The 23,868-nt window shown below is 40.9% G+C and overlaps 1 protein-coding gene across 3 annotated transcripts in view; it reads right to left on the bottom strand.

Annotated features, from left to right (window-relative positions):
* Positions 1-23,868, bottom strand: part of thbs4a (thrombospondin 4a) — a 156,146-nt gene that overhangs the window by 66,946 nt on the left and 65,332 nt on the right. For all 3 annotated transcript variants that reach the window (XM_069938527.1, XM_069938525.1, XM_069938535.1), the window contains exons 6-12: positions 20,768-20,819; positions 16,768-16,955; positions 16,467-16,604; positions 14,484-14,561; positions 13,649-13,801; positions 11,983-12,087; positions 9,411-9,518 (exon numbers count right to left, since the gene is read on the bottom strand). In XM_069938527.1, the coding sequence (XP_069794628.1) occupies positions 9,411-9,518; positions 11,983-12,087; positions 13,649-13,801; positions 14,484-14,561; positions 16,467-16,604; positions 16,768-16,955; positions 20,768-20,819 (822 nt within the window). The remainder of the gene's footprint in view (positions 1-9,410; positions 9,519-11,982; positions 12,088-13,648; positions 13,802-14,483; positions 14,562-16,466; positions 16,605-16,767; positions 16,956-20,767; positions 20,820-23,868) is intronic.

The following is a 23,868-nucleotide window of genomic DNA, read 5'->3' as shown; positions in this document are numbered from 1 at the left end:
CCAATATTTATGGGATTTTTAGATCAAATGGAAGATCTTTGGGACTTACCTGAGTTGTTTACAACTGCGTTAATACAGTTATTCCAAAAAAAGGGAAGGACCCTTTGTTTCCATCTTCATATATACCAATTTCACTATTGAAAATTGATTATAAAATTTTGTCCAAACTAATAGCTAATAGATTAGCTAAATGTTTACCTAAATTGATTAATATGGACCAAACAGGTTTTATTAAAAATAGATCAGCAGATAATATTGTTAGATTTTTAAGTTTAATAGATATGGCTCAGAAAAGAAAAATACCATCAGTGGCTTTAGCTTTAGATGCAAAAAAGGCATTTGATAGATTAGAATGGGATTATTTATTTAAAGTACTGAAGGTTTTTGGAATTCTGACAAATTTTATAAATTGGATGAGAGCACTATATAATTCTCCAAAGGCTAAGATGATTACAAATAGACAAATATCAAAATCTTTTTTGTTGGAAAGATCATCTAGACAAGGATGTCCATTATCTTTTTTTATTTGCATTTGCTATAGAACCTTTAGATGAGGTGTTAAGAAGTGATAATGAGATTGAGGGCTTGAAGATACATGATAAAGAACATAAAATTAGTATTTTTGCAGATGATGTAAGATACTATATCTTACAAACCCTGAAAGCTCATTACAAAACGTAAATGATCGATAGGCAGAGTATAGGTTAGTATCAGGTTACAAAGTAAATATTGATAAAAGTGAAGTGATGCCAATGATTGAGACAGATTATGTTCAAGTTAAGAAAGGGATAAAATTTAAATGGCAGATTTGTACAATTAAATATTTAGGAATTAATGTTTATAAGAATTTAGATTATTTATTTAAATTAAATTACATACCTTTATTGAGGAAAATTAAAGAAGGTTTATTTCTTTAATGGGAAGAATTAATTGTGTGAGGATCAATATCTTTCCTAGAATTCAATACCTTTTTCAATCTTCTCCAATTTTTGTACCAATAATGTTTTTTTTCAGGATTTAAATAAAAGTGTAAGAAGATTTATTTGGAGGTATAAAACATCTCAGATGGCATTGGAAAAATTAATATGGAAATTTGATCAAGGAGGACTTCAATTGTCTAATTTAAAAAATTAGTATAAAGAGGCTCAACTTAGATTTTTGTCTTCTTATTATCAGACCGATGAATAGATTGCCTGGGTGCAAATGGAAATGAGTAAAATAGGAAAAAGTAATTCTGAACACAGTTTATATAAATAGCATGATGTGTTATTAAAAGGAAAATCAGATCCACCAGTTTTGAAGCATAGACAAAGTATGGAATGTAGAACATGTAGAAAGAGGAATGAAGAATTATTAGTTGCCTAAAATTATATTAAATCAAAATCCTTTAATTCCTTTTAAAGTTAATAATTGCCTTTTTGATGTTTGGTATAATTGTGGAATAAAAAGAATAAGGGATTTTTTTTGTGATTTTTTTGACTTTTGATCAATTGAAAGATAAGAATAATATACCACATAATACTTTTTTTTCTTATTATCAACTTAAATCATATTTAAAAAGAAAATTAGGGAGGAATTTTAAATTGCCAGAACAAAGTGTATTAGAATATCTAATAATGGATACATTTATTGAAAGATTTATTACTAATATGTATATCAAATTACAAGAGACTATTCAGAAGAAGGATTTATTCAAATCTAAATGTAGATGAGAAAAAGTTTTAAATATACAGATTCAAGACAAAGTATGGTCAAAATTATACTATGAAAGTGTAACTAATACAATTAATGTTAGTTATCAAATGGTACAATTTAATTTTTTACATCTATTATATTATACTCGATACAAATTGCATGCACTTCATTCGAATTGTTCTGATCAATGTTTTAGATGTAATAAAGAAAGGGGATCTTTCCTGCATGCAGTCTGGTAATGTGAAAAAGTAGATAAATTTTGGAAGGTTAGAAGTATTTTATTGGGATGAGTTTTGAAGGCGCAAATTTTGAAGGATCCCAGAGTATTTTTATTGGGAGATATTTCCCAATTGAAGTTAGATATTCATCAAAACAAGTTTTTAAGTGCAAAGAATAGCAAAGAAAAAAAAAAATTCTTGGATGCTCTTAATATTGTTTTAACCTTAATGAAGGGTTATGACTGACCATTCTTTTCCTCCCACTGATGCTGTTTGACCTGCTGAGTTCCTCCAACTGATTGCTTTTCCCCCATCTCTCACATCTCTCACATGACTCCGCTTTGCCTGATCATTACACTAAGGGAATCCCAGACAATATCGGAGAGTTAAAATTCCTCATTACTGTACCCAATTGCTCTTACACCTTTCGGCAATTTACACACCCGTTTCTCTAATTCCTGCTGTAGTCCCTATATTGAAACCCCAGAACACCTCTCTTTTTCCTAAATTCTATCCATGTAGCTGAAATGGTATGGATTGTGTGTGCTAATTAGCTCGGGCTGGCCCGCCCCGTGATGACACTCTTACCTGGACTCCTCCCCTGAGACCCAAGCCATAAAGGTCAGGCCACCTCTCCCTTCCCTGCACTTCCCTAGCTTGGATCCGGGCCAGCTCAAGGCTTCTGTACAATAAAGCCTATTGTTCCCCTCAATCTTTGTCCTTGTAATTATTGGGGCTACTGAAAGTGCCCAACAGTAGCCTTATTTGCTGATTCCTCCAGGACATTATTTCTTAGGTGCTCTCCCTAATTGGTAGTGAGCCATCCCCCTCCTCTTTTGCATTTGCCCCTGCCAAACATGAAACTTTTATACTTACAAACTGGTCAATCCTGCCCTTCCCTCAACCACCATTCCATGATGGCAATTCCATCATTCCAACTGCTGATCCATGGCTCAGCTGACTTACCTATGAAGCTCCTTGCATTAAAGTTAATAGAATTGAGCCTGCCAGTCCTCCCAAGTTATGACTCTGCCTCTGTCTGCTCTGCCAACTGAACTTGTTGGAATTAGCCTCCACATTTTTTACTCCACCTGCTGCTCTAGTACTATGCTTCCCACACCCCGAACAAATCAGTTTGAAGTCTCCTGAGACATGACATTATATTTCCATGCCTAGATATCAGTTCTTGTCAAATCCTAACAGTTCAGGTGCAGCCTTTATTTTAGACATACAGCACAGCAACAGGCCATTTCAGCCCAAGAGTTCATGCCGCCCAATTTACACCAAATTAACCTACACCCCCAGTGTGTTTTGAACAGTGAGAGGAAACCAGAGCCTACAGGGAAAACCCACACAGGCATGTGGAGAATGTACAAACTCCTTACAGATAATGTGGAATTCAAATCCCAGTCCCAATTTCTGACACTGTAAAGGCATTGCATTAACCGCTATGTCAACCCATTTTCCTTGTTTACGTACCACCTGCCCAGAAATAATGTCAATGAAACATATATCTAAAGCCCTCTCTCCTGCACCAGCTCTTTAGCCTTGCCTTCATCTGGCCTATCCTTCAATTTCTACTCTCACTACGTGTGGTACAGAGAGGAATCGTGAGAATACGACGCTTGAAGTCCTGCTTCTTAACCTTCTGCCCAACTCCCTAAACTCACTTTGTAGGACCTAATTCATTCCCTATTTATGCCAGAGGACTGTAAGACATGGACTAAGGGTGAAAGATGAAATGCTGAAGGGGAACATTAGGGAAAACTTCTTCATTCAGATGGTGGTGAGTGAGTGGAATGTGCTGCCAGCAGAAGTGGTGGATGCAGGCACAATTTTATAAGAGGAATTTAGATAGGTAAATGATGAGGTGGGTATGGAGGCGTATGGTCTGGGTGCAGGTTGATGGGATGAGTTGAATAATAGTTTGGCATGGACTAGATGGTCCAAAGGGCCTATATCTGTGTTGTAGTGTTTGATGATTCTATGGAAACCCTATAAAACGAATATGTCAAAATGAATAATTGAAGTAATGGACGCAAAAGTGTAGGAGGAATGTACTGATTATGCTTTTTAATAGGCCCCTTTTAATAGATTGATTGTACAGTCACAGAGCCAGTAGAACAAATTCAACGGCAGGTCATGAGCCCCATGCAAGCCCTCTCATGTGTAAATTTATGGACAGTTTTCCTGCTGATGTGGGATCAGTTAACTGGCTCTTCATGAAGGTTAGTTGCTATCCTTACTTCCTGGCATTTGTAAAGCTGCTTCCAGGTTTTCCAGCTGGCAGCTGAGATTGTCATGACCTGAGGCTGAACCTGACTGAATTTGTTCCAGTCATTATCATTGCAGCCGTGAATGCATTCTGTTCCGACAGCACTATTGTACAGATTCTGCGCTCCAAAATACTTTCATTCATTCCCATACATTCCAGCAGCTAATATTATAAATAATGATTGTGTATCTTTATCTTTGCTATATCAAGTACACTGCCAGCATTATGTTTTTACCATAAATAATTATATTGATTTCCCCCCATTTTAATGTAGATTCTTAAGTTCATTCACAGGGTTCTTACAAACACTGTCCCATGAAGGATCTGACAGAGAACTACAATAAAAATGCATAGCATTTGGAAAATCGCTAAGAGAAATCTTAATATTCCAGCAAAAAAAAATCTAGGAAAGAAAAGAGTAAATGATGACTCTGAAGTAAATTTTTGCATTTTTTGCTCCAGGTCTCGATTTTGTCTGATGGAAAACATCCAATAAAATAAAGTCAATGCAATCTGTATCTTTCCTAATATTAGTCCTATGTGTGATAGATGTAAATCACAAGTGGCCATACTAATGCATATAACTGTTTTGGTCTTGCTCTGTATTGGAAAAATATTGGACAGATATTTTCAAGATTATCAATTATACTGGGTATCAGATTGCAACCTAATTAATTGACTGCTATTTTTGGAATTATAGTTCCAGAGGTAAGTTGAGTTCCCACCTCTTCACATCAGGTTGTACCCTTTACACTGTTGGCCAGAAGAGCCATTTTATTTAAATGGAAAGATCCAAATTCACCTACTTTGATGCAATGGTTCTCTCAGGTTATGTCAGGTTGAAGTTTAGAAAAAAATTAAGGGTTGTACTTTTGATACATCTGTTAAGTTTGAAGAGATTTGGCGTCTTTTTATAAACTATTTTCATTGGAGTAAATTTATATTTTGACTTTATCTTCCAGACTGTTCTTGATTTCTGCTGTTTTTTTTTATTGGCAAAGATCAGATAAATAGTTTGATTTGATCTACTGTAGTGAACACTCACTTTAGGCTGCCCAGCCTTTTTTGGTGTTGCTTTTCATGGTTTATTTTGGTAGTGATGCACAATCAATTACACAAAGACTGAAGATGCCGAAACTGAAGACTCTTATTTGCAAGAGTTTGGCAGCCTCCCTGTGTTGGTCGCTCACACTGACCTGGACTCAAACTGGGGGCAGGCTTGTGGCATGACAGCATTTATGGGGGAGAAGTCACGAACTGGCCAGTGAGACCAGGGGCAACCAGGAAAGGTCATGTCATTTACATATGACAAATATGTACAATCATGATTTCACCACAGGTAGGTTAGATGGGGTTTTAATAACAATTTTTTCTGTTTTTATGAATATTTCAAATTGAGGATAAAAGGATAATATTGTTCAATATGTTATTATGTTATATGTTGTATTATGTATTGCAATATATTGATGTTTCTCTTTTTACTATTTGATTCTGTATTTTATTCTCCTCATGTATTGTTTACTTATAATCTGTTTAATAAAAAGATTGAAAGATGAAGTCAATGTAATCCACTTTATTTTCTGGACTTTAGATCACTAGACCTTCTTCATGGCCTGTAAAAATCCAGGCTTCTTACCTCAGAGCAGCACTCCTTCCCCTGACGCTGTGTGATTCAAGATGCCACAACTTTAAGGCAACTAAGGATGATGGCTTGTTTGTGACATTTTTTTAAAAATACAAAGGTCTGCATTGAACTTTGCCCCTGAATTTGTGCAGCCCACCCCATGATTCAAAGCACAGCGATGTGAATGCTACTTTCAAATTCTTTCTCAATCTGAAAGCTTCATGGTAGATTTCATTTTTATTATTCTTGGAATCCGAGTCAAGGCTGAAAGATTCATCCTCCTTTAATTTGTTGGTCAAATTAGTGGAGAGATGATCCAAGAGGCTTGATCGAATCCCCTGCAGATTATTCAAAATCAGAATCGGAGTTTATTGTCATGACTGTGCGATGCAAATCGTTGTTTGGTGGCAGCATTACAGGTGCAAAAACTAATATAAGATGTTTTAAAAATAAATAAATTTGTGTAAAAAGATGAGAAAAAGTGAGGTAGTTTCTGTGATTCATTGTCCATTCAGAAACCTAACGGTGGAGGGGGAAAATCTGTTTTTTTTTGTACTCTCGGGTGATTGTCTTCAGGCTCCTGTACCTCCCTCCTGATGGAAGCCATGAGTAGAGGGCATGGCCTGGGAAGTGAGGGTCCTTGAGACACCGCCTCTTATAGATGTCTTTAATAGAGTGAGGACTACTCCCCATAATGACAATGGCCGAGTTCACAACTCTCTGTGGCTCTTTCCTGTCATGTGCATGGGCACCTCCACATCAGAGAGTGATGCAACCAGACAGCATACTCTTCACAGAGCACCTGTAGAAATTTGCAAGTCTTTGGTGACATACCAAATCTCCTCAAACACCTTATGAAGTATAGCTGCTAGCAAGTCTTCGTCATGATGGCATCGACATGAAGGCCCCATCTTAAGAGATGTCAACAACCAGGAATTTGAAGTGCTTGAACTTTTCCATTGCTGACCCCTCGATGAGGAATGATTTGTGTGCTCCTGTTTTTCTCTTCCTGAAGTCCACAATCAGTTCCTTAGTTTTGTTAACATTGAGTGCAAGATTGCTGCTGTGATGCCACTCAACTAGCTGATCTATCTCACTCCTAAACACTTCCTCATTGCTGTCTGTGATTTTACCAACGACTGTGGTGTCAACAAATTTGTAAATGGCATTTGAATTGTGCCTAACTATGCAGTCATGAGTGTATATAGAGTAGAGCAGAGCAGTGGGCTCAGTACGCACCATGAGGTGCGCCTATTTTGATGTTCAGTGAGGAGGCGTTGTTACTGATTTGCACTGACTGTATCTGTGGTCAAGGATCCAGTTGCAGAGAAAGGTGCAGAGGCCTCGGTTTTGGAGTTTGCTGACCAGTACTGAGGAGATGAGAGGATGGATGAAAGCTGAGTTGCAATCGATGAAACGCAGCCTGATGTAGGTGTTGCTGTTATTTAGGTAGTCCAGACCTGAATGCAGAGCCAATGAGATTGCATCTGCTTTGGGGCAATTGTGGCAGTAGGCAAATTGCAGTGGGACCAGATCTTTACTTAGGTCTGAGTTTATTCATCTAGTGAATGGGCAACTAACCAAATAGGTGAATGTCAAAGGGATGGATTTTAAAGTCAAAACTGTTGGAGGAAAGGGATAGTATTAGGTGGATTGGCGTGGAAATAAATTCCAAAGGTAAAGGTGCTAAATGGGGTTTGAAAAGAAGAGAGTGCCCAGATAGCTGGAAGCAAAGGAACAGAGCTTTAGGAAGCTGTTAGAGTTTTTGTAGCATCCATAAAGATTAACAAATGCATGGAGGCAAAGTCATGAAGAAATTTAATTACATTTCAATGTAATTGTAATTTAGAGATACAGCACAATAACTGGCCCTAAAATCACCCATGTGACCAATTAACCTACTAACTCCATACATCTTGGGAATGTGGAAGGAAACCTGGACACAATGCTCAAATGCCTCACAGAGAGTGGTGGATCTGAATTGGGGGTTGCTGGGGCTGTAATAGACTGCTACGCTAAATGCATGAATGACAATGGGAAACAAAATAATTAGGAGACAACCGAAGTGGGGTGACTCAGCAGGGCTTCATGTTAGATACTGGCAGCTAAGCTTCAGATGAGCTGAGGTTGGGAGAGGAAAGAAGCAAAGTTCCCTCCAATTATTAGTAGTCAGTGTACGCAAAAATCTGATGTTGGGCAGTTTTTTTTCCCCCTGTGACAAAGTTGGAAAGATTAAGGGAAAATTAATATTGGTAGAAATGGATGAATTAGGTGCGCACTAAATGTTTGTGCAAATGTAAATTGAAATTGTTTCAAGCTAATTTTGGCACAGCCTATCTCTCATGGCTAATAAAACTGTATTGGCCTGTTTTAATATAATACAAGTTGAACTACTTTGTTCAGTTTGTGGTTCTGCAGCTGCAGAACAGGAAAGGTGAGGCGACATAAATTAGTGGCTTGCAAATGTGGTAGTTGAAAAACTGAAACAATTTGCTAAGAGATTATTTTCAATAAGTACGATTATTAATTACTACATTATTTTAGGCAACTGACCTTTTGTGCGCACGTTGACTTCCTTTGTGCACTGGACACGCGCACAGCTGGGAGGGATCAGGAGATAGAAGGCTTGCCAGGAGACGTCAAAAAGTAGTTATTAATGGTCCCAAGCAGAAATAGGGAAGACATTTTCACCCAGAGGTGATTCAAATAGAATATAGGACATAACAGCCTGGTATAGGCCCTTCAGCCCAGGATGTTTTGCTGACCTTTGTAAACCTACTCTGTAACTCTCTAATCCTTCCTTATCTCACACCCATGACCCTTTTTTTTACATCTACCTGCCTATCTCAATGAACCACACGTCCTCTTATTTTTGCACAAATTTATTTATTTTTAAAATGTAATTTATAGCAATATTTGCACTGAAATGCTGCTACAAAGCAATGTATTTTTGATAACCCTATTGTGCCAGCCTACACCAGCACCCCAGCAATGCAGTTTAGGCACTCACCACTCTCTGTAATGTGGAACACACTGCCTGAGAAAGTGGTGCCAGATACTCTCATTACAGGAACCTCTTTGGAAAGATTAAGGCAAAATTAATATTGGCAGAAATGGATGAATTAGTTGATTTAATATAGCTTTTCTGCTGTTTCACATCCAAAAAAAAAACATTTTTAAAATAGTGCTTTAGTGGCAGCACGGTCAGCGCAAAGCTGTTGCAGCACCCAGTGGCTGGGGTTTGAATCTGGTGCTGTCTGTAAGGAGTTTGTATGTTCTCTCTGTATCTCCATGGGTTTCCTCCCACCCTTGTATGGGGATTGTAGGTCAATTGGGCATAGTTGGGTGGCATGGGCTCGTGGTCGGAAAGGGCCTATTACCATGCTGTGTGTCCAGATTTAATTTTAAAAACAACTGGAAGTTCACTTGAGCAGATATTGAGCAGCTCCATGGCACTGAGCTGTACAAGGCACCTGTTTAGTGGGCAGTGAGAGGTGAAGTTGAAGCCCATTCTTTTCATTACTTCTACTGTCGCTGTGATGTCCCCAGAGGGCAACCCGTGTCTCCAACTAAACCTGGCATATTTTGATACACATACCTGCACGTTAAAGATCCCATCTCCATCTGCATCGTCGTCACAAGCATCACCTGCTCCATCCCTATCAGCATCTTCTTGCCCAGAATTGGGAACAAATATACAGTTGTCCTGAGGAAAAAAAGAGGAAAATTACATTCTATTGAAATGTTTAAATTACTTGGAATATTTGACTTCCTTAATAAAGCCGGAAGAATTAAACTGCTGCGAGGATGTTTTCAACCCACCCACAATAGTAGGACAGTTTGGAGTTCCATATTGATCATTCTGTATCTGTCACATTGCCCGGCAGATACTATATATTGCAATTTGCAAACCGGTTTTTAGGTGGATGCTGAGTTAAAAGTGTCTGGAAGGTTTTGTGGTACGCCTCATTTAAACCAAAGACCTGAAGAAAGACTAACAGTGAGAAATTCTTCTGGCCCGTCCATCCATCTTCAGGAATAAAGGCCCATTTGGCTATTGCTTATGGATACTATCCAGAAGGATTTGTAGCTGCCAGTCCTCAATCCTGCATGCAAGCCTGTGCTAATAGTTCAGTACTTATTTTCAAGGCTACAATTCTGACAGCTTGTGCATCTTGGGTTATATCAGATCCAAACAAATTCAACTCAGGCCAGGCCACATAGATATGAGCCAACAGTCAGAGGAAGGTTGATCCCACATTACTTCGTCATTCAGATTTACTCTTGAAGTTAGAGAAGAGTCTTTGATTGATAACTCCTATGTTGATTTTCTCCGATAGCTATCTTCCATGAAAGTGAAAACGTACTTGCTTGCCTTCTGCTGAATTTGCAGAATTTAAAGCAATGAGTAATGCAACTGGAAGGAAAAACAAACTTGTGATGCCAAGTTCTACTTTAATTGAAATGATGTCATTTCTATTCCTTGGAAAAGAAGCCCAGTGCACATAAATTAATGTTCTCTCCCCACCAGCTGCTTCTCCCAAACTGAGAATAGGGTCACATGGCAGGGAAAAAGTCCCTTTGTCCCATCTCGCCCATGCTGATGGAGTTGTCCATTTGAGCTCAGAATCACAAGTTCTCAAGATATAGGAGCAGAAGTCTGTTCATCGAGTCTGTTCCACCATTCTATCATGAGCTGATCCATCCTCCCAATCAGCACCACTCCCTGGCCTTCTCCCTGTAACATTTGATGCCCTGACTAATCAAATACCTGTCAATCTCTGCCTTAAGTACACCCAATGACCTCGCTTCCTCAGCCTCTTGTGGCAACAAGTTCTACAGAATCACGACCCTCTGGTTAAAGATATTTTTCCACATCTCTATTTTAAATTGATGCCATTTTATCCTGAAATTGTGCCTTCTTGTCTTAGTCTCTCCTACCATGGGAAACAACCTTACCACATGCATCCCCTGAGACCTTTTCTATCCATGTTCCTGTCTGAATGACTTTTAAATATTGTAGCAATCTCTAAGACTTCCTCTGTCAGCTCATTCTACATATCCACCACTCTCTGTGTGGAAAAACGTCCCTCTCAGGTCACGTTTAAATCTCTCCACTGTCATCTTAAGCCCATGCCTCCTAGTTTTAGAGTCCCCTATCCTGGGAAAAAGATCTTGATTGTCTTGCAGGCTGATGTGGATTGATTTACAATAAATTTACAATAAACTTTAGTGAATAGGGGTGATATGGGTTGAGGTTACAATCCAATCAGTCATGATATTAAATTGTAGCACAGGTTCAAGGGGGGTCAGATGCTGTGCTCCAACTCCTAATTCATATACGAGTTGTGTAAAGTATGAATGAAGGGTTGAACGTAATACACCAAGTATGGTCTCATCTTCTTGCACAGTTGTAACATGACATTCCTGCTCCTGTACTCAATCAATGATCGATGAAATTGCTAATCTGTTCACTGTGATCAAAAGTTAAACCCCCAAACCCCAAGAACTCCTGGGACTGAAGAAAATGTTTCAGAAACAAAGGATTTGTAAGAATTCCACTCAGTTGCAGCTGACTACATCCCAGGCTGTTAAGTGCCGCCTGGGATTGTGCACCCTCCCAAATTGGAGGAGCTCCAGTGGAACTAGAAGGAAGTTCTAATTTCCTCTCAGCACATTCACGTTCACCTTGAATTCATCACCATCTAAGAAGGGTCGACACAGTCAAATCCTGACCTAAACCCAGCCAGTTGTTCTCCTTGGCAGAGGCCAGAACATTTAAACTAATTTTGACTTACTAGCAACACATTTCTTGAAATCTTCCTGGATATTTATTTTAATTTACACACTCTTTGCAGCGTATTCGTTTCCACTTCTGATTTCTGAACAGACGTACAACACGGGAAAAAGATATTGGAAAGATAACAAAGAAAGGAAGAGAGCCTGCAGGATGAAATGGATAGGAAACATTTCACCATAATTCATCACAAACCATGTATGAGAAGCTTAATCAAGTTCACAGTTTCCAGCTCTAAAGTCTCCTTCATCCTGTTGTTTTCATTACATTGTTATAGAAGACTAAATATTCAGTGCATCTTTGCTCTCATAGTGAGAGCATAGTAAAAACTGAACCCTGCCACAATGGAATAGAAGTTGAAGAATTTGCTAACCTTTCTACAGCTCTTATCACGGCATCTGAGCTCCTGGTCAGGATATCCATCAATGTCAGTATCTTTGCCACAGGTGTAGCCATTTCCAGCCCAACCAATACCACACTATGGAAAGACACGATAAGAGTTACAATAAGAAGTCCTGTTACCATCAAGATTGAAGGTTTGATCATCAACGACCATTAAAAGAAACCTGCAGAATCATGTAGAAATTAATGTATTTTGTCTGGAAGTGGCTGGATTAAAGAATGACTAGTGGAGTGGAGAATGCAGATTCCATTGTGGCCTTTGAATGGGAAGTGGAAATGTATGAGGGATATATTGCAGGGATTTGGGGACAGGAGTGGGGTGCAGAGAGAAATGGAATTAGCATTCATGTGGGAGAGGGTTGAACATGATTGGTGTTGCAAAGAGTTAGTATAGACTTGATGGGCTGATTGACCCATTAATAGTGTGTACAGATGATTTCAGAAACCCTAAACCAAGACACCGTACAAAAAAACACTCAGGGCACCAATTCCTGACCACTATTGACTGACACCTGTTGGAAATGACCTTGTGAAAACCAGATGAAAGTTGGACTAAGATGCTTCCTGTAACACAATAGCGTACTCCTGACAAACTCAGGAAAAAAGGCAAAAGGCTGTTAGTTCATGTTGATAACACACTGGGGAGTCAATGTTACTGGAATGTGAGTAAAGTTGGAGAAGAGAAGAGAAGAAAAATAACTAGAAATAAAGAAGCAATATTGCTATTAATCAAATTAATTGATACTTAGCTTCATTTATATATATTTGAACATATATTGTTAAATCATAATTAATATATGGAATACAGTAGATGTAAGTTTGTGTATAGCATCGTTTAAGAAATTAAGTTCACAAAATAAAATATATTTTAAAAAACAGATCACTTTATTTGTAGAGATGTTATTTTGTACTTATCAGTCACTGAATTTGTGATTAAAAAATGTTGCTCTACTATTATCACAGATACCACTTGGGAAAAAAAACTGGCCAACAATTTGCTTCAACCCAAAGCTCTTCGTTATAAAGCCTTCCCTGCAATAACACTTAAATCCATACTATTAATTGCTGTATATAACGCCTCAAACCGTGCATCTTGGCGCCTCACAGTTTGGCGGGCAGCAGCCTCCTTTGAAGAAGACCGCAGAGCCCACCTCACTGACAAAAGGCAAAGGAGGAAAAACCCAACACCCAACCCCAACCAACCAATTTTCCCTTGCAACCGCTGCAATCGTGTCTGCCTGTCCCGCATCGGACTGGTCAGCCACAAACGAGCCTGCAGCTGACGTGGACTTTTTTACCCCCTCCATAAATCTTCGTCCGCGAAGCCAAGCCAAAGAAGAAGAAAAGATATTTTAATGAATTTAATACTTCAGTCACCTCACCTTCCACAAGGCAGCACACATCTTTTTTTGTGGATTCTCTCCAAGACATTTAATTTCCCAAGGTCTTGAAGCCTCCTTTGATGTCTTTTGATCTCACAGTGAACCAAAGCATTGATTATAATTGAAAAGGAACCAGATGGTTTTAGACTTGATTGACACCTGAAGTGTTTTTTTTCTGTTGTGGTTCTTATTTATTTAACCAGCCCACAGTACCCAATCCCTCTAGAGTACACGATCCCTGCTTTGTAAACTCACTATACAAGAAATGATTCCATCTCTTTTCAGAAAGCATTGTGCATTAGCGTGGCAGGGGTTCAGGAGTCTGTTGTTGCAGCTCTTCTCTGGTTTGCAGCCTTTCAGTTGGTCTCCTACATATCCAGTCTGACAGTCTCCACATCTGAATGATCCCTAGAGCAATCAGCAAATAAGTTAAAAAGCTGACTGACCGTCAAACTGACCGGAGCCAATCCTATAAACGCTGCAAGTGCTGAACATCCGAACATAAAACAAAACATGCTAGAAATAGTCTTTGAGAGGAAGAGAGTTAATATCTCATGTCAATAATATTTCACCAGAACTGGAAAAATCAAGAAATAAAACATCATGGAGGAATGAAGGAGAGATTCAATAGGAAAAATGAAGGTGGTGTCATGGGAAGGGGAAGTAAATGGAACAAAGAAATAGGAGTATTAAAGGCACTATCTGAAACTCTTTGTTGAGTGCAGAAGCTAATACTATTCCTAGTCAAAAGGCCAGGTTGCATTCTTGAGCTTATACTTTCATTGGAACCATTTGTGAACCAAAGGTAGAGAGATTAGAAAGTTAGTGGAATAGGACATTAATCTAACAAATTATGGATCTGGGTCACAATTATGGACCGAATGTAGTATGGAATCGTTGCTCATTGCCCACTGGAATGGCAAATCTATTCTGGTCAGGAAGAGGAAGAGTGAGAGTTACAACACAGTAGAAAGAGAATGATCAGTAGGGGGACAAATGGCACAGGATGTATCACACAGGCAAGATCACCAAGGACACAAAGTGCAGGAATACCAGATGGAAGACAGAATATAATGGTAGGAAGCCTTACCATGGTGTTGATGCACTGGGAATTGGGAGTACAGCCTCCATTCCTTCCATCACTACATTCATCTATATCAACGCAGACCTGTTCAAGTAGATTTCAGGTTGGTTAGTTATACTGCTCATGAACCTATTTCAGACTTGCCTGAATAATAACAGAAGGTGTTCATCGGTATTGAGGAGTTGGCATTGCAGGGATTTCTGATGTTCTGCTTCATTCTGGTGGATATATGAGAACCTTATTGAAACTCACTCTCACATCTTTAGGCCTTCAATTTGGAGCTTGGCTTCCATTGTGTGCAACTTTCAATGCACTATTTCCTGTTAACTTTCTACCTCTGGTAGTTTATGTAAGCTGTTAATCCCACCTCACTGACAAAAGGCAAAGGAGGAAAAACCCAACACCCAACCCCAACCAACCAATTTTCCCCTGCAGCCGCTGCAACCGTGTCTGCCTGTCCCGCATCGGACTTGTCAGCCACAAACGAGCCTGCAGCTGACGTGGACTTTTACCCCCTCCTTAAATCTTCGTCCGCGAAGCCAAGCCAAAGAAAGAAAAAGAATCTATTTAAGATAAATTAAATTACAGCCTTAAAATACCATAGATAAGAATTACCGTAGCTAAAAGCTAATGTGATTTATGGTGTGAAAAATTTTAAAAAAAAACAAAAAAAAAACTAATTACTCTTGTTTAAAATAACTAATAATGGGATAACAGTTTTGTTATGCTACTGCCAGCACAAAGTACTTGTAATAGTGAGCAAGGTACACAGGGAGCCTTTTTGCTGCTAATAAGCTGCGGACTGTCCACTTTGTTAGCTGTCTTCCTCTTCATTTTCCTACCACACCAACTCACATTTCTCTTTGCTACTTCATTGCTTGCTAGCAAAACACCCAATATATCATAATTTCCCTTTGAACTGACTCCAATTCCTACCTCCTCGTGACATTCACTTAATTTCCCAAGTTTGCTCCTTCACTTCTCGTTTCCGCTTGTACATAAAATGAATTATAGAAAAAAAACATATGGAGCGTGGGTATCACTAGCATTCGTCCCTCTTCCTCAGCAGCTGTTGGTTGACTTGCTGAGTTCTTCCCACCGCTTATTTTTTGCTCTGGACTCTGCCGTCTCTTGCATCTCCACACTTTGCATTTCTCCTCCCTTCCCTTTCCCATTACTATCCCTGCCAGCCACAGTAACCTCTGGAGCCCTACACTGGAGCCCCAGTCCTCACTGCCACTGTCACTCCACAAAGCTGAACAGGCCCTGAGTGGTGACTCGGTCTCAGAGGTCCGGTTTTGAGGCCCCTGACCCCCAGACCGTCCCGTCGACAACTTGTCCCATCGCAGGCTTCTTCAACAGTTTCTTCGTGTTGCTGAAAATCAGACGCTTAAACACACCTGAAATAGGTAAATAAGTGAAAAAATACTGAAAGTTAATTTGATATGCATTTAACTGATCAAATAAAATAAAGAAAAAATTGAACCATTTTCCTTTACTTACCTTTTCCATTCAGGTCAGCGACACCAACCAAAGTTGCAGTTTTTGACCACAGCTGGCATAAAGTTGAAGGACGAGAGGCAAACTGCATCTGACCCTCAGCTCTGAGTTGCTGTGCACCAGGCCAGCACTGAATCCAGCAGCTGAGTTCTTGAGCAACTGGAGTGAAGCTGGAATGAATCAGCAAGCAAGGCAGCAGCCACGGAGAGAAACTAGTCAGTCAACATTTTGTCTTGCGGCCGTTTCTCAAGACCAGGCCCGAAAAAGAGGCCCGACTCAAAATGTCGGCTCTCCATTTCTTTCCAGGGTCACTGCCTGACCCATTGAGTCCCTTCAGCTTCCTCATGTTTCCAGAACCTGCAGCTCCTGCTGAGTTCACGAATTTTTTTCTGCCACGCGCTGGCTGAGGGGCTGCTACCAAGCCCCTGGCAAGGGCCTTTGGATCACTGTACTTTTGTGTCAGGAGTTAGTACTGTGTCTGATGTTTACCTGTTTATTTAACCTGGCATATTCCGATCCAACCCCATGAGCGCTCCGACCAGTGTAACCTGTTGGACAACCCTCACACTTATAACCAGGGAAGGTGTTAACACAGCGGACTCCAGCAGAGCATGGGCTTATCTGACACTAGGTGAAAAAGTAACAAGTAAGATCATTAGATACAAGATAAAACATATATGAGTGAAGATTTAGAAAAAAGGCAGGAAGCTGTACTTTATTTTTAAATTATAATCAAGAATCAGAAAGTGAAAAAGAAAATTAGGGTAGCCATTTTGTAATTGCACTCTACCTCATCTTCATCAGCACAATGAATTCCATTGCCAACAAACCCTTTTGGACATGGTCCACACTGAAATCCATTCTGATTCTCAATACATTTCACTCCACGGAAACATGAAACAGCAGCGCAGTGTGGTTTAGGAATGGTGGGGACCACAGGGCGTAAATTGAGTTCCTCCAGGTCAGTTAATCCAATGTCTAAATTAATAGATGAGTTTCCATTTAAATACCAATATACAACAACAATTGTGCACAGATTTCATTTCATTAATATAGCAAAAATGACCCAGATGCTTCTCTGCAGTGCTAGCAAGCAAAATGAAAAATCTGAGAAGATATTAGGTTGGACAATAAGATGATAGAAAATAGAAGCAGGAATGGACTATTTGATTCTTTGAGCTTCTTCTGCCATGTATCCCATTTTCCAACACTATCCCCATATTCCTCGATTCAGAAACCTGTTGCTCTCTACTTTAATGGCCGAGCTTCCACAACCTCCAAACCCACCCTGGGTTGAGAATTCCAAAGAGTGATCAGAATATGATTTGAAAAATTTATCATTCTCATATGGTGGTCCTTGCTTCTGGACTCTTCAACCAGATGAAACGTTCTTTCTGGATCCAGCCTGCTAAGTCCCATTGCAGTTTTATTTGTTTCTCCTTTCATTGTTCTGAACTCTGGAGCACTCAGATTTAATCTGCACAATTTTGCTTTATAGGTCAATTCTGCCTGCTTTGTCTTGGAATAGTTAGCATGGCTTTATCAGGGGATGGTCTATCTCATGAGCCTGATTGAATTCTTTGAGGATGTGATGAAACACACTAATTAAGGTAGAGTAGTGGTTGAGTGTATATGGATTTCAGTAAGGCACTTGATAAGTTTCCCCATGCAAGGCTCATTCAGAAAGTAAGGAGACATGGGATCCAAGGAAGCCTTGCTTTGCAGATACAGTATTGGCTTGCCTGGAGAAGGCAGAGAGTTGCTGTAGATGGTTTGTATTCTCCGTGGAGGTTGGTGTTTGCAGGGATCTGTTTTGGGACCCCTCTGTGATTTTTATAAATGACTTGGATAACGAAGTGGAAAGGTGGGTTAGCAAGTTTATGGTTGACACAAAAGTGGATGGTGTTGTTAATAGTCTGGAGGATTGCCAAACGTTAGAGAGACAGTAATAGGATGCAGATCTGGGGTGGGAAGTGGCAGATGGAGTTTAACCCAGAGAAAGGTTAAGTGGTTCATTTCAGTAGGTCATATTTGAAGACAGAGTACAATGTTAATGGGAGGATGAACTGTGAGATCTTGGGATCCATGTCCATTGGGACTTAAAGCTGTTGATAGCATTGATAAGAAGACTTATGATTTGTTAGCCTTCATTCATCATGGGATCGAGTTCTAGAGTCATGATGTAAAGTGGTTAGACCCCACTTGAAATATTGCATCCAGCTTTGGTCAACTCACTACAGGAAAGATGTGGATGCTATGGAGAGGAGATTTACAAGGATGCTGCCTGGATTGGAGAGCATGTCTTATGAGTATAGATTGAGTGAACCTGGCCTTTTATCCTCGGAGTGACAGAGAATAAGGAGTAACTTGAGAGAGGTGTGCAAAACGAAGAGAGACATTGATCATGTGGATGGCCAGAGGCTTTTTCCCACAGCTGAAATGGCTAACACAAAGGGGGATAGTTTTAAGGTTCTTGGGAGTAAGTACAGGGGGGGTGGTAAGAGGTAGGTTTTTCACAAGGGGTGGTGGCTGGTGGATGCATGGAATGCTCTGCCAGCAATGGTGGTGGAGGCAGGTACAATAGTACCTTTTAAGAGACTATTAGATAGGTACATGGAACAGAGAAAAATAGAGGAGTCTAGAATAGGGAAATTCAAAACAGAAGGTAGTGTAGGTTATTATTTCAGTCCAGCACTGTGGCTGATGAGCCTGTACTCTTCTGTAGATTTCTGTTCGATGTTCTATCCCAGGAAACAGTATGTACACATATGCTTTTTGTTCCTGCCGTTGGGCATTATAGAAAATCTAATATATTGTCAGAACTAATATGTGCTGAATAAAGTTTTTTGTTGGAATATATATTTAATTTGCATTTTAATTCTTTATAATATTAATGAACTGTATATCTTTCTAATTTAAAAATAATATATATTTCATTCTACTTGTGTGTAAAATAGACTTTTTTTCTGTCTGGCTGTTGAAAGATGTGTTGCTTCATGTGACATTTCAGGTAGGAAGTAATTGGACACACCCATAATATAAATACAGAGTCTGTGGACCTCTGCTTCACATTGTAGTTGTTTAAAAACCATTTGGACTGAAGTGAAACTCTGAAGGATGCCTTTGGCTGTTATCAGAGTATTCTCTTGGCTGAAAGGATGCCTTGAGACTTTGACATTTCAGGGAATGATGTTCACAGGAAAATTGCAGAAACCTTCGACCGATACTGTAGACTATGTGTAGGTCTTTTCACTGTGGCATCTACATCTCTTCCAGTGGCATTATTGCAGGGAACTTCCTCCTGCAAATTCGCTCTTGTAGTTTTGAACAGTTTTCAAATACTTCAAGTTCATCTCAAAGCTATCGTCTATACTTCTTTTCAAAAATCTGAATCTGTATCGTGAGTTCCATCATCTGACCCCAATTATTGCTCAGCCATCAACACATTAATCACCCCAAGTCACAACAAAGCAGACCAGGGAAGGGAAAAAAAATATTATTTGCAATTGTGCTCTGCTGGCTGATCCCTGTGCAATGTTTCCCACCAAATAACTTTCCCAGTATTGACTGGGATTGCCTTAGCGCAAGGAGTTTAGATGGAATGGAATTTATAGAATGCTTCCAAATGGGTTATTTGTCGAGAGTCATACTAGGGAGGTTGCTGTACTAGACCTGAGGTTAGGAAATGATGATGTGTCTTTGGAAAATCCTGTTTGATAAGCTTCAAAGTAGTAATTGAAAGGATAAGTTTGGGCCTCAAGATATGAACCTAACATGAGGGAAATCAGTTTCTATTTGTTAGGTCAGAACCTGGTGAAAGTATATTAGAAGCAGTTGCTAGAATGAAAAAGAACATCCGATCATTAGTGGAAATAAAGAGCGAGACAGTAACTGTTTAGAATCAACATGTCCCTGTAAGGGTAAAAAGAAAAGGTGGTAACTTAAGGGAACCTTGGATAATGGAAGAACCTGAAGGTTTGATAAGGCAAAAGAAAAAAAAAAGCATGTATCAGGTACTGGAAATTGGTATCAAATGAGTCCTTGGAGGTTTAGAGGGAATCTAAGAGAAAACTTAAGAAAGGAACTAGAAGGGAAAAAAAACTGCAAGAATAAATAAACCTTTGGGATGACAAGGGTGGGAGCTGAAGGGAAGGTAAGAATGTGTGATATTTTTGAGGAGTAAAAAATGTGGTGGGCCACATGGTGCCTTCTTCACTACCCTATCCACGTGCACTCTTTCAGGGAGCTATGGACTTGCATCCCAAGGTCACTCTGCACACCAATGCTCCTAAGGCCCCTGCCATTTACTATATATGTCCCACCAGAATTGGACTTTCTAAAGAGAATCAGCTCACACTTATCTGAATTAACTACACTGCTCTACCCAACTTTCCAGCTGATCTATTTTAATTTAGACATACATTTTGCCATTTCAACCCACAAGTCTGTGCTGCCCAATTTACACCCAATTAACCTTCACCCCAGGTATGTTTTGAATGGTGGGAGGGAAATGGAGCCCCTGGAGGAAACCCGCGCAGACATGGGGAGAGCATACAAACTCCTTACAGACAGCCCAGGATTCGAACCCAATTGCTGGAGCTATAAAGGCATTGAACTAACTGCGTTTCCCTATGTCCACTACTCCACCAATGTTTGTGTTGTCTGCAAACTTTCAAATCAGAACACCTACATTCTCATTGAACAGAGGATATTTGAAGTGTAAAAAAAACCCAAATAAGCGAAGGATCATATTTCAGAGATGCAAATGAAAAAATAGTGTGGAAGCTCACCGCATGCCTGACATTTGGTAATGATGTGTCGCAACAAGGTGGTTTCAGTGACCTGTAGAAATAAAGAAGCATTTTAACCACCTTGATTTCTTGGCAGGCATAAAAGAGTCTAGGCGCCGTATTGATAAATGTGTTATTCGTGGTGCTCTGGCAATATTTATGCAATATTATCTGGTCATTATCATGTCTTGGAGGAGCTTTGTAGCTACTTGTGAATAGATCTTTTAAAAGTTCTGCTTTGGTGTTATCTGAAAGGACAATGAGAGGCACTTTAGAAATGAAAACCTGTTTATGTAAATTACAAAAAAAAAGGCTTTGAGTTTCAGTTACTCTGGTAGTTTATGTGGTGATATGTTACCTAAGGCTCCTAGAACGCTTCCACCAGCGTTGTCTCCGCTCCATCCTCAACGTCCATTGGAGCGCTTTCATTCCTAACGTCGAAGTACTCGAGATGGCAGAGGTCGACAGCATCGAGTCCACGCTGCTGAGGATCCAGCTGCGCTGGATGGGTCATGTCTCCAGAATGGAGGACCATCGCCTTCCCAAGATCGTGTTATATGGCGAGCTCTCCACTGGCCACCGTGACAGAGGTGCACCAAAGAAAAGGTACAAGGACTGCCTAAAGAAATCTCTTGGTGCCTGCCACATTGACCACCGCCAGTGGGCTGATAACGCCTCAAACCGTGCATCTTGGCGCCTCACAGTTTGGCGGGCAGCAACCTCCTTTGAAGAAGACCGCAGAGCCCACCTCACTGACAAAAGGCAAAGGAGGAAAAACCCAACACCCAACCCCAACCAACCAATTTTCCCCTGCAGCCGCTGCAACCGTGTCTGCCTGTCCCGCATCGGACTTGTCAGCCACAAACGAGCCTGCAGCTGACATGGACTTTTACCCCCTCCATAAATCTTCGTCCGCGAAGCCAAGCCAAAGAAAAAATGTTATTACACCACTAGGTCACCAGGCGCCACCACCTGGTGACCTTGTCTCTATAAACCGGTTGCAGCTCATTCTCATTCATTCTGGCCTAGGCTTGCACAGAGGCAAGGCCTAGCTATATATATTAGCCTATTAAAACTAGCGTTTTACTTGCACTCTGTCTTGTGTGGTTGATGCTAGTCGCCATCAATTTAATAGGTTAATATATATCCAGAATGGATGTTGCTTGTGCCCTCACCCATGCTCCCGACTCCGCCGAGGCCCACCTCAGGGTCCTAGAAACGTGGATGGATCCCATGCACGTGCTGCCGAGAACGGACCAGACAGAAAGGACGGAGAGCTGTGGGATCGAAATCATGGGAGAGAGAGGGACTCACCCAGTGGTTGTAGTGGACTACGAGAGGGACAGAAGTATCCCGGAGCAGGCAAAGAGAGGCCAAGGGCCCTGCCTGTTAGCTAATTCATTGGGACTGGGATCGGCCATGCAACCCAATGGATTTCTGGTTTATAACCAAGGATCGCGTCAAGAGTGATTGGAGGGTGTACAGCAAGTCGCCTTCCCAATCACGATTTATCGTCAGGACTGCGGGGACGGATTACTACCCCCGAGACACCCCCAACTATCCCCAATCCCCCAGAGGGGGCCCACGTTTCTGCAGGATCCGGTCCGGTACACGCTCCCCCAGCCACCGAATCAGAGGCTCAGGTTTAGCAAAGTGCTGAGGCCGACAGGCTGGAGTTGAATCCCAGAATTCCCAGGGCAAGCACGCACTTCGGCTGATGGCAGAGATGTTTTTTAAATTATGCGGGGGTTGAAGGAGCGTCAGAAGAGGAGATGCTAATGCTACTGTTACCTCAGCTAGGGGATCACCTGTACTCCCTTATAGAAGACACTAAATCGTACCAAGAGACGATGAACACCCTACAGAGGCACTATAATAGAGGGCACAGTGAGCTACATTCTAGGCACCGGCTTATGACCAGGTCACAGCAAGCAGGGGTTATCGGTGAGAGATTTTATACTAGCGCTGAAAGACTTAGCAAGGGCCTGTACTTTTAAAGCAGTATCAGCCCAAGAGTATGCAGATGATCTTGTAAGGGACAGGATCGTGGCCAGCGTCAGATCTACAGAAATCAGACAAAAGGCTGCTGGAAAAGGGGGTGGTTAAGCTGGAAGAGGCAGAGACTATGGTGGAGGCTCTGGAGGACTCTAGGAGAGAACTAGAAGAGTACTCACTGCTGGACTCTGTAGCCCCTCACAGGGAGAGGAATATGAGTGATCAAGGGCAGCATATAGCAGCTGCAGCCCCACTGTAGCGCTCCAAGTGCCCTTTTTGCGGACAGCCCAAGCACCACTGCCGGCTAGGGAAAAGGACTGTTCCAAGTGTGGAAAGAGAGGACATTATGCAAAAGTCTGTAGAAGCCTCAAAGCTCCTGCCAAAGCCCTTTCTCATGCAAATGAGAGGCGGGAAAGCTCTTCTTCTTCCTCCTCAGGCAGGCAGAAGCAGAGTGCCATGTGCTGTCAGCCATCTTGGGCAAAGGATGCCAGACAGAGGACATCGCTATCCGGGGATGACTAAGATACAAAGTGCTACTATGCGTTTGAATCAGGCAAGTCCACACAATTTATCGGACACTACTGTTAGTATTAAAGTTAATGGGTCGACAGCAAATTTATTGATGGATAGCAGGAGTACGGAAAGTTTCATAGACCAGGGACTGGTCAAACGCCTTGCTCTAAACACGTACCTGAGTGACCACCAGATTTTATTAGCGTCTAACAGATACGTAGCTAAGGTAAAACATTTCTGCAGGGTCACATTGGAAATACAGGGCACAGAGTATGAAGAGTTTAAATTGCTAGTTTTCCCACGCCTCTGTGCTCCCGTCCTACTGGGGCTGGACTTCCAGTGCCTATTGAAAAGCATCACAATAGTACATAATGGGCCACTTCCCCCACTGCTCCTTGAGAATAGACGACACTGTAGCCTGACGACTTTGAATATAGAACCCCCCCCCCCCAACTATTCACGCACCTCACTCCCAACTGCATCCCAGTAGCCACCAAGAGCAGGAGGTACAGCCCGAGGGACAGAGAGTTCATTAGGAACAGAAGTCCACAGATTCCTGCAGGAGGGCATCATAGAAAAGAGCTCCAGAACAA

This window comes from Narcine bancroftii, chromosome 1, assembly GCF_036971445.1.
Source record: "Narcine bancroftii isolate sNarBan1 chromosome 1, sNarBan1.hap1, whole genome shotgun sequence".
Taxonomy (NCBI): domain Eukaryota; kingdom Metazoa; phylum Chordata; class Chondrichthyes; order Torpediniformes; family Narcinidae; genus Narcine; species Narcine bancroftii.
Note: the sequence above shows the minus strand (reverse complement) of the source record. Positions and strands in the feature narration are given on the sequence as shown.